This window comes from Ixodes scapularis, unplaced genomic scaffold, assembly GCF_016920785.2.
Source record: "Ixodes scapularis isolate PalLabHiFi unplaced genomic scaffold, ASM1692078v2 PGA_scaffold3__209_contigs__length_174095766, whole genome shotgun sequence".
NCBI lineage: Eukaryota > Metazoa > Arthropoda > Arachnida > Ixodida > Ixodidae > Ixodes > Ixodes scapularis.
Genome location: NW_024609868.1, coordinates 127,002,914 through 127,014,671, shown reverse-complemented (window position 1 = coordinate 127,014,671; position 11,758 = coordinate 127,002,914). Strand labels below are relative to the sequence as shown.

General features: G+C 42.0%; 1 protein-coding gene across 1 annotated transcript in view; it reads left to right on the top strand.

The window, feature by feature from the left end:
• LOC8034525 (TBC1 domain family member 13) overlaps positions 1–11,758 on the top strand; it is a 46,700-nt gene continuing 34,942 nt past the window's right edge. Inside the window, exons 1-4 of the mRNA XM_029980447.4 lie at positions 1–237; positions 5,272–5,345; positions 7,169–7,209; positions 10,147–10,208. Coding sequence (XP_029836307.3) covers positions 200–237; positions 5,272–5,345; positions 7,169–7,209; positions 10,147–10,208 — 215 coding nt within the window. The 5' untranslated portion in view covers positions 1–199. The remainder of the gene's footprint in view (positions 238–5,271; positions 5,346–7,168; positions 7,210–10,146; positions 10,209–11,758) is intronic.

Here is an 11,758-nt window from a genome sequence, read left to right as displayed (position 1 = left end):
TATACAATATTAATTACTTCAATTATAAATATTATAAAAATAAGGAGCTAAAATTAACGGTGACTTCATTGCGGTGTTCCGAAATTGCGAACCATCATCCAGCTGTTTCGGGAAAATGGCGGCGTGTCGCCGCGGTGTATGTGCTTCCCCTTCGGAGTGTCCAGCTACCCGCACGTTTCCCCCGTGGATGTCATGACGGATGTCACCGTTTCCGAAAATGTCCGTGTATAAAGAAAGGTTAGTTCGCACGCTGTTCCTCCGGGCGCATTGGACGGCACAGGCGTCCCTCTCTCTGTTTCTTGGATCTTGGAGGCACGCTGCTTGCGCCTCCAGTCATGTGAGACCTCGAGTCGAGGGGCGTTTTTGCCCGCTGTTTTTCGGACGCATGTCTACGGGTTGGCGACCAAGTCACGCGCGAAAACTGTTGAGTATTGACTGGCGAGCAGTGAATCGATCGAATGTGTCTACCATATGAGGTGGATTAAACGCTTGTGCCCGGAGGGGCTCTGAAATGGCTGGCATTGGCACATATTTTGAACGAATTACTACGTCGCTTGACCGCAATGAACCGTTCTGGTGGTCGTTGCGACACTGCAGCGCTCAGTGGGAGGGAAAAGAAGTGTAGCCTGTTTGTTTTGCGAACACAACGCGCCGCAACAACCGCCCCAGAAAAAAAGAAAAAAAACCTTCCTGCCAGCTTCGCTGCACCAGGGCTGCGGATTGGTGCGGCGGATTTAAACTTTTTTTAGTCGAATTTTGCAGATTCAAGGGTTTGACTTCTCTATAACATACCTGTTGTGCATAATTATTGAGGCGTTAGGTGTTCATGAAGGTGCGTGCGAAAAGCAGTGGTGTAGCCAGGAATATTTGTCCGGGAAGGGGGGGTGGGGAGGGGGTGGGGGGTGCGGGGCTGCCTGGCTGTGGTGCTGAGGTGACTGTTATGTCCATGACTTAGGGTGCAGAGAGGGGGAGGGGGTCAAAATACATGTGTATATTATAAGGTCATCTGGATTTCGGGGAAGGGGGGGGGGGAGGCATGGGGGGAAATGAAACTCCATAAGCCGCCCTCCCCTGGCTGTGTTCTAAAATGCAATAGAGTTGTAAAAACTTGTACGAGTTGTTGATGCGTGGCACAAAAAAGACAGTGCAAAAAAAAAAAAAAATGTCATGTAGCTAAAGTGAACAAATCGCACACAACACTGGTGCGAATTTCTAAAACTTTCTATTATCACTTTAAATACATCCCATTCAATTTGATCTCTATAAAACAATGGTGCTCAGAAGTTTCACAATATTTCTCTCACTCATTGTCGTCGTCGTCAAACACACTTGTCATTGCTCACTGCAGTGGAGCGACAACTGCTATACTTTGTGTCACTAGTTGTTTGCCGTGCAGGCAAAGGCAGCACCAGGTGAGGAGGGAAGGGGCAAGCACTAGAAAGGGGGCACGGGAGAGGAGGGCGAGGAGAGAAAGGGAGAGCATTAAGAACATTAAAGAGGGGAGGAGAATGCTAAGGAAAAAGCACTTCCCAAAGTGGGACATTACACACGGTTTCTGAAAAGAAGCGGCTAGTATATATGAAAGCAATGTTCTGACAATATCTTTTCACATGCAAGTTTCATCAAGGATACTTAAGTACCGTACCCGGTGTATAGTCCGCAGGGGGAAATTTGGGGTCAAAAATAAAAGATTTTGCTTAGATAGCCTGCACCCGGTGCATAGTCCGCACCTCGTGCTTAGTCGACACGAAAATCTTCTCATAGACGGCACACGTTTACAAATGTCTGCTTTTTAGCTCACAATAAAGCCTATAATGTGCATAAATCATCATACACATATACTTTCGTGCACAAAATTCGTCACGTCTCGTCATAATAAACAATCTTGAAAAACATAATTCCTGTATAGTCCGCACGCGTAGATAGTCCGCACAGCTAGAAATTTCAACTTTTAGACATGTATAGTCCGCAGACTATAGCCCGGAAAATACGGTATTGCAAAAGTACTCTTATAAACTGTTCTGCTTTTTTTTTTTTTGTCAATTTTTGTTTAGGTATTAACTTTATATAGGTTTCATCCACATGATGACACAGTGAATACAGAAAATTAAAACGAAATCTGCTGGAGCAGTAAATGCAAGCCTGGAAATAACCTAGACAGGTTCGGCAAGATTTTTTTCTTTTTTTTTTGTACATATTGTTTTGCATGCTGATTTTTGTTGTTATGAAGTTCTGCTTACAAAATGTCATTGACATTCTTAATCAAATGGCGAAAGTATTACAATTTCTGAAACTTGAAGAAAACATGAATTGGGCTGCAAGGAATTATTATATTCCGGCATTATTTCAGTGGACTATACTATTTTGTTTACATTTGATTTCTTACGTAAAATAATCATGCAGAGCAGTTTGTACTTCCCTTCATCAATGAGCATCTTGTTTTACTGTGCCTTGTACTTCTATGTGCTATTAAACTGCTAGTGAGGGAATCAAACTTGCCATGCTCTTAGTGCCATCAAAAGCTTGCTCATTAACAGGGAGCCCCAATGAATATACCGTGCCATAATGAGGGAGTGCCCAGCCCACTTTCACTGAAAACGGGGTTAATCTAGACATGGGCACTTGTCCGTTAACATATAATTTGCAGCATTCCCAAGTTTAGGAACTGTTAATAGTGGTCACTTGAGCGAAGTAAGCACTTTCGTGGTATTTTACAGTAAACACATAAATCTTAGCCTGATACTCGCAAATAAATTATGGGCTTATGCTCTAAAAGTACTTGTCGCTGCTTCAAAAGCTGCTTTAACATCTCTCAGATAAATCACAATTTGCATCAGACTTTGTAACTCAAGAACAGGGTGTCTAGCGACCGGGAAAACCGGGAATTGTCAGGGAAATTTTAATTACCGGGACAAAATCTGGGAATTGTCAGAGATATTGTCAAAAAGAAAGCCCTGTCAGGGAAAATGGGCCGCATACGCCATTGAGTGCCCTGAGCAAAGACTTGGGGGCTTGGGGACGAAAGAATAGGCAATAAATTCTGCTTAGAGCGTTGTACGGGCTCTGCTCACCCGATGTAGAGTGTGCTGCCCAATGCAAAGGGATGAGGCGACAAATCCAGTCCAAGCCTTGGATTGGTTTGAATTGGATTGAGGGCACGACGCTAGGCTAGATCCAGTTAGAGCTACTAGATTTAGTTGCAAATGGGAAAGCCGCAGACCCCAAAACAATCCAAGCCTTAAGCCGAAAGTGTGCCTGGCGGCCATGCTGCCATTTGGTTATTGACGTGTGTGGTTGAGCGTCGTGTTCTCATCGTGTTTTCGGAAGAGGCCTCTTCACTGACGATGTCGGTGGCAAGAAAGTGCTTGTTTAATCCGTACTGAACAAACCCGAATATTTCGGAATATACAAGTTGGATTAAGCCCTTGCAAAATGATGATCACAGTGCTCACTGCTCAATGCCTCGTGTTGTAATGGTCTTATATACTTAGCTGCCTCTACAGTGGTCAGGGAATTTCACCTGAAACTGTCAGGGAAAACCTGGAAAAGTCAGGGAATATCAAAATAATGATTTGCTAGACACTCTGCAAGAAGCACTTCAGGACATTTGGCGATTTATTTCAACTGAAATAAGTGTAACCCACGTTTAGCTGACTCTGAGATTATGATGTGGCATGGGAGCCAGAGGAAGAAGGAAATTTTGGAAGCTTTTTACATTTTACAGAGCATGAGAGCACGTGCATCAATTCTGCATCAGCTGCATGTATGAATGCAAGCTAGTGTTTCCTGGTCAGTGTCAAGCAAATGGTCGATAACATTGGTGCAGTGAATTGGTTGCAGTTTTTCAGGTTCGTGTTTTTGTTGCAAGTCAGTTCCTCATATGTTTGTTTCTTATGCTTTTCCCTCGCCTTTTGCGCTGTTTTGTGAATGCTTTCCGAAGAGCCACCTGTGTTCCAGTACCACATTATATTGGTGGGTTCATCATCTGTGTTTACATGTATACTAGTGCATTGTTTTTCTACGTGCCACATCATGGTTTAAAATGGGGCTGATCAATGTTCCTTGTTATTGTAGACTGCTTTGGATGCTTTGGTTATATTTGCCTTATTGATCTATACCCCGAAAATCCTGAAAATGAACTTTTCAGCTCACTAAATTCACTCCAGTCATATATCGCTCGTTGAAGGGTGAGCTCACAACTTTTAATGAGTTGTGGCCGAGCGCTTACAATAAAACAATACAAATTGGGGGAGGTGGCTGGTTTTAAGTTTACTTATAAATGCATATCTCAAATCAAACAAAATCAAATCAGCTTATTTTTGCCACGAACAATACATTTGTGACAAGGGCATATCTCCCCATGCTGTGTGAAACAGGGCGTAGAAGCCAACATTTGGAGAACCCTTAGAGTAGGGGTTAGAGGTTGTTGCATTGGTGCAGTGCTGAGGGGACTGTGGAAGAGAAACACTTTCTAGAGCTTTTTTGAGTTTGTGGCTCACAGTGAAATTTTCGTAGCGTATGTACTATCTTATTAACAGTTAGCAGGAACAGAGGAGCACATGGCATTGAATCCTATTGGAGCACCTGAATGGCGCAGTTCTCAACTACGTCATTCATTATCAGATATCACACGATGCTATATGTTTCCGTGTTTCCGCAAACGGTCATTAGGAAAGTACCTCTATAATTTGAGTACAGATGCTAACTTCATTTTAATATGTAACTGGTTTGGTCTTGCTGATATTCAAAGTTTCACTTCCAAGATTAAAACCATTGCAAGTGCAATGGTTCTAATGAATATATAAAAATATAAGACCCGGAAATAAATAAATCTGTAAACTAGAATTTCTATGAAATGCAATAATTTACTTTAACTGAGAAACCAAGGGTAATGTTGTAATTAAATATTTAAGTAATTGAACAATAATAATACTAATGCCATATGTGAAGTTTTTATGGCTTTCATTGGATACCTTGCTGAAACACCCACCAGAAAAAGGAAACAGCTATGAAGATTGCTTGTTCTCAAGAGAAGTAAAATAGCTAAGTGTAAAAAATTCATTTTCACAAAACAAAACGAGAAAACATTAGCAGACTTCTTTTACTAAAATTCAAGATCTACATTTTAGGACAAATAGGACTCATTTCCCAAGGATACTTGGGGTGACCATGTAAATATGGTCACGTGAATCTACGAAAACAAAATTTTACGATTTCTTTCCTATTGGTCTATTTTTAGAGCAGGTGCTCAGTTTACTGTGTCTCTCGCAGGGTGCAGGGGCTTCATGAAGTCTTGGAGTCCGAAAATATTGACCTGCAGCTACTGCGTAGACTATGCTTCCAAGGTGAGTGGTGAATTAATGTAAATATAAATCAAATCAAATCAAATCAGTTTATTTTTCACCTTGTACAAAGAAGATGAAGGAGCTGTGGAAAAAAGCTACAGCATTGCAGCTTGACGAGTCCACAGTCATAATAAGACCCTTGGTAAACTATATTGGCCATACAAAAGCTAATATTTCATATTACATCCATGGATGCATTGCCCCCTATATGCACAATCGAAGTGCCATAAAATCCCAAGCAAGCGCCCACTCAAAATTTTGATATAATCGTGTAAAACTGGTAGATGGGCACTCCTTAGGTCAACAATATGTAGAGATATGTCCTTTATGTATCTTTTTGAATGTTGCAAAACTGACGGGTGTCCGCTTATAGAATGGGCGGACTCTCTATGGTTTTACAATAGATATATAGCAGATGACTGCTGCCTGCCTCATTTGTACAAACTGAAATTCAAATGCGAATGTGCGTAGGGTTCGCTCAGAAATTCTATCGCATTTGAAACAAAGGTTGTACTAAGATAGAACAATTTGGGGGAACTTTCGAAGGTGGAGAAGATATACGAAAGAGTAAATTGACTTCCACCCGAAACAAAAGTAATTTACTCTTTTGTAGATTGTACTGTGTCCGGCTTTGTAGTGATGTTGCACAGACGGACTTGAGATGCATTTTGTGCCTTGACGGCACAAACGTCATCGTGTGTGGCGTCTCTGGAAAGAAACCCCGCCAAAGTTAGCGCTCCAGGGTGGCGCGAATTTCACGACTCTTGCAGCTGCCTACTCCAGCTTTGATCCCGCCGTTCTACGCCTTCCCACTTTTATTCGAATCGCACGCTCCTTCTCTTCTGCCTTGCCTCCTGCACACCCTCGCACCGTATGTGCGAGCTTGCTCGCTTGACGCCTCCTAGACGAGAAGGCTGTGCTGCTAGATCTTCTACATATCCTGCAGGGCGTCAGTACGGGGTCGCGGTTACGTGTTGCATGGGCATGCAGCTGGGACTTGAGTTCCATCAGCAAGTGCACTGCCAGCCCTCCTGTAACGCTCTTCCATTGTAGAAGTGCATAACTGCAAACTGCTATTGTCGCTGACAAGTCAAAGTGGCACTCAAGGGCCTTTTGTAGAAGCTTGTTTTCAATGGCCTATCGTTTGTTGGGCTTTAGTCAATAAAACTGACCAGTTCTAGATGGCGAGAAGTTCTAGTAAACTCGCAGCAATAGAAATACAGGGCCTCTATTTTCTCTTGGGGGGCCATCTTAGGGTCCCCACCACCTCCATAAAATTTGACCAATAAAAATAGTTAATTGCATGGAAATTTTAAACCTTACTATTATTGCTTGTTTTAGACGCGTTGTGCATTACATTTTGAAAAAAAAAAAGTCAAATCTTCAGATGGTAGGAAACGTAATACAGCAGTCACTGTTTGAAAACGCCATCTGACGGTGCTTCCTGGTGTCTGCTCCGGGGCGCAGAAAGGGGAGGGGCCGGGCATGGTCAGGATGTTTCATTAGATTTTAACAGAGAAATTGGCCACCCACGAGTGTAATTTCGGGTTTCTTAAGATGCTTAGAGCCCCTAGATTGAGTTATCACCATACATAGACAATCCCAGAATCCACTTGAATACCCCTTGAAGAACCCAACGTGCTCGTCACCTTCTGCCAGGCGTTGGCGGGGCGTGTGACGAAGTGTTGTCAAAAGCAGAAAGCTTGCACTCGAAGCAGGTCATCTGCAAGGCTCTTAACCCGTCACCGACCGTCAGAGCCACGTAACGCCTCCAGTGTCAAAACTGCTTTAATGCCCCTTTAAGCCCGCCCTGTCTGTTTCAGGCATTCCGGACGACAGCGGCTTTCGCCCCATCTGCTGGCGGGTGAGTGTTTGGCTCCCCTGCGCATGGAACGAGTTGCTGCACAGGAGTCACTCTCAGTTTTATTCGTTGACCCGCCGAGAGCGTGATACGTCATCGCATTTTCTTGACTCGTGCATTGTGTCGTCTATTGCCGAAAAACAGAATGAGGTTGTGCTCTATGGTTGGTGACGGGCGAAGAGTGCAGGACGATCTCCTCCCGCAAAGCCCTTCACTCTCTCCACTTTAGCAGAGCAAATGGTGGAGAGGAAGCGAGGAGAAGTTTGCCTTCTCTCCCGTGTTCGCTGGGCTAAAGTGGAGAGAGTGAAAGGCTTTGTGGGAGGAGCTTGACCTGCACCATCGAAGGCTGGTTCACACACTTGCGACCGCTTAAGACCAAGTGCCTTAAAACCTCTCGGAATCTGTTACGACGAACGAACACACTGGGCGCTATCTATAGAGTAACCGATGAGCATGGTTGGGCAGAAATACTCACGAAAGTATTTGTAAATACAAATACTGGGATCCATGGCAAAAACAGCTAAAATACTGATACTAAAATACATTTATAAAAATATGTTGCAATACATATCAGAAATGCTTTTGAAACATAGAAAAGTATTTGGAAATGTAAATACTACAGGAATACATTGTGGTGGGGCTGAAATACAGGCACTGGAATTTAGTTTTATGAAACATTATTTTCGAATACAAGGTTTTGTTTTTAAACCAGCAAGCGAGTTCTCACTGCATGTTGGAGCCTGAATTAAGCTGGAATCAAATTTACTGTAGAATAAACATCTTGTATTTTGGGGAGTAGTAAGGAAAGCAAGCAATTTTTTTCACCGTGGCTCAAGCGCCGTTTTATTTCGGCTTCTTTTATCTTAGACAATCCCAGGATATCTAAATCAGTTTTGTGTCTTCCCAGATATCCTTGAGAAGTTGCTATGATTATGTCCAATCTGGACGCTTCTTTTAGTGGTGACCTTAAAATCATGAAAATAGAAAGCTCTAATGACAAGGGCAAGTGGAAGTGCTTGTTCTGTGTAGTCTTCTACTTGTCCTTGTCTTTTGCGTTTTCTATTTTCGTGATGTTTAACCAACTAGGCTAACAAATTATTTTGCTACTGTGACCTTAAAACGTCACCGTGGAAGGAAGTTCATGGAACATGTATCTTTTACGGCTAATCTATATACCTCTTCCCCGCCATGGTTTCTTTTGTGTCGTTGTCAACAAAAAACTCCAAGGCCATACAGCATAGAGTGCAGTATTCATATCAATAAAGGAAAAAAAAAAAATGGCAAAACAAGCATCAAAACCACATGATGGATGATAAGGCACCTGTGAACAATGCGGCACATGAGCATGCGTTTCCCGGTATAGATCACGGTTTCAATCGTGTGACTCGTTATGCCAAGTAACTGGATACACTGGAATAGCGTGGGCGAAGCGAGACGACAACCGTGTGGCAGGCGTTGCAACCTACGCAAGGGATGAAGCTTGTGTCCAGCCGTATGAACCCCAATATGACCAAGCCGACTGCGGGGATGTGTGTTCCATCAAAACTAGCGATGGAATCATAATTTTCATAGTCTACATCTAACCGAATACACCCAAATGTGACATAGTGCTTCATGCAAACGCACTTCTCCTCACTGTCAATGGATCGAGCCACGCCAGTAATAATTGTCGGGTACCTTAATGTTGACATTTTGAAACCAATTTGTCATGGGAAAGTTTTCACTCATATGCTTCAGCAATGTAACTCAACCTACTACCATTCATGCATCATGCATTGATTTAACTTTAGCTAAGAATCACTCTAGAGTGAGAACTGAAAATCTTAGGGTGTATCACTCTGATCATAAAGCAGTTGTTAATGTCGTTACAAAGTAAATAGAAAGTGTGCGCCATGTAGCATTGGGTAAATCGTTGTAGGTGTCGTTACAGCTTCGCTGGGTAACCACCTTCACAGAGTGGAATGGCTCTACAATTTTTTATGTTAGTCTGGCGTGCCGACAGAGCCTTTAACTTTTAAAATCGACTGGAATAGTCTACCACCTAAAGTGTGGGAAGACATTCGTTAACTTTTGCACAATAAAGAAGAAAGTTATGCGTGGTCAGAGACACAAAACGTCCCTGACAAAACTTAGTCTTGAGCTCCTGCATGGAGGTCAACAACTCTTTTAAAATTGTAACAAAATACATCAGCCCTGATAGTATCATGATACCAGGAATACACCCAAAAATGTATTTCGAAGCAGAAATACAAAATACTGTTGAAAAATTGTACTATTGTGATACAGAAATATAAATACATAATGTATCTCTAAAATACTATCGCCATGCATTTGTTTTGCGATACTGCCTAAGCCTGTCGTGAAACACTTTCAAGTTTCATATAATTGCCTTTTTTTTTTTGCTCATTCTTCTTTTTTTTTTTTTGGCTTCAAAACATTTCTACAATGTTATTGATGGCCATTTCTCAATTAATAGTACACACATTTGATCTTGCATAAACCAAAACATTTGCTCTAGTAAAATGCATTTCCAGGGTCACCTCTCAAATGGCACCTGGGCGACAGTGCATTTTTTCGTCGTAAGAGATTGCAAGAGATCAGTTCTAAGCAAACACAGGCTTGTGGGTGGTCTTTTAACCTGTTGCTCACTGTAGTTCATTTGTTAATACTCTGAAGCACTCCACTTAATTTTCTCTATGTTATCTTATCTATTTTATTTAGATCTTTTTAAATTTTGTGACAGATTCTTGCCACCGTGCTTGCGAGCGTGCTCAGCTTCGTGCTGTAAAGCTTCATACAGTTGGTTGATCTCGACGCTGATCCGACGCTTTCACTGCAGGCAGGGAGCGGAAGTTTAGGATTTTTGCTGTTTTGTGAACATATGTTGACCCTGGGTGTTTGGTCCACCCTGAGCTCTGACCCTGGGTACTCTTGTTTTAGCTGCTACTGGGCTACCTGCCAGCCAACACCCTGGACTGGCCGCAAGTCCTCAAGAAGCAGAGGTTGGTTTGTTTGCTGAGCCTTGTGGATTGGCTGAACTCTGGCTGCTCCAAGTACCACCTACTGTAAACATTTTATTTTTGCAGGCTCGATATTTCACAAATTTTGCAAAATGTGGGTTTTGGGACTATTTCACATGCACATATATTCCCGACTCCGACTGATATTTTACGTATTCGTTACCGTGAGGTGGTATGTTCACGTGATCAATTTTAGGCAATATCACCAAATAGGCACCAAATTTGTAAAATGATCAAGTCGTCGACAGTATAGGTTGGTAATCTGTCAATAATCTATTTTTTTCGGAGGCTAATAATAATAATATTAATAGGAATACATTTAGCCCAGAAGAACAAAGTCAGAAGGACAGGCCTAAAGAGACATATTCTTCCCTCTCGTCCCAGTTTGGCTCATGAAGGTAACAAGATACTACCCATGTGGCTACTCATGACGCTATTGATACACTTGCTTCTGACAAAACAATTTCTGGCTTTGAAGGAAACACTAATGCATTTTGTTTTTAAGAAATACACCGGCTGTTGTATATTTTGTGTAGTTGAATTAGAAATCTGATTCAAAATGCCTTTGGTACTTGATTCAATTTCAAACACATCTTCACTATTCAAATTTATCAAGCCATCTTAAAGGGACACTGCAACGAAGCACTAGTGCCTATTTTATTGTCTAAATGTCAACCATGTTCTGGCCAGACCACGGAGACACCAATTGTTTGTTCGAAAAGGTGCCAAAACATTTTTTAAACAAATAAACTGAATATGTTGTTAGAGATTTTGCTGTATGAGGAATGTTTTTCGGTTTTGCAGCTTCTCACCTGTCGCTCCAGCATTATTTTGTGAGCTCCACATTTCAGTTCAGTATCTCTTTAAAAGCTCGCATGAATTGTTTGTTTTGCGTTTAACAGCCAGTATTTTCGAGAGGGGTTGTAAAGCATTTGAGATCAATGAAACGGCATCAACAATACCTGTGAATGAAAACTGCTTTATTGACATAGTCTCGTGAGGTTAAGGAAAAGGAATTCTGATGGATACGCATGCACCAGTTTTCAGCTGTGAGAAGTGCTTTGCCTCTGTACATAGTAGTGCACTGAACTTTCCATGGCCATCATTTTTCTTTTATGTCACTTCAGCCATCTTTGAAAGGATAGGAGGAGTATGTGTAGGTGGCTAGTTCTTTTTCTTAGTGGATATATCATCTTTCCATGACACTAAGCAACATGTGTGTAAAAATGAAAGAAAAAGAATTGTGTAGCTCACATGTTTCTTGCGGCACACTTGAGCTGTGGGTGTAGCTGCAGAGGAGTAATTTGGTAACAAGGGATAGCTGAAGGCCACACATAAAAAGATTTTGTTGTATTGTCTTTGAGGTTTGTTCCCATAACTTGGTAAATATTTTTTTGCAAAATAGTTTTTGTTCCAAGAGTGGAAAAGTTTAATTTCTCTAGGCGTCGTCCTAGAAGTCGTCCTCGAGGTAGTTTTAGACGTCGTCCTTGAGTTTTTCCTAGACGTCGTCCTTGAGGTCGTCCAGGAGGCTT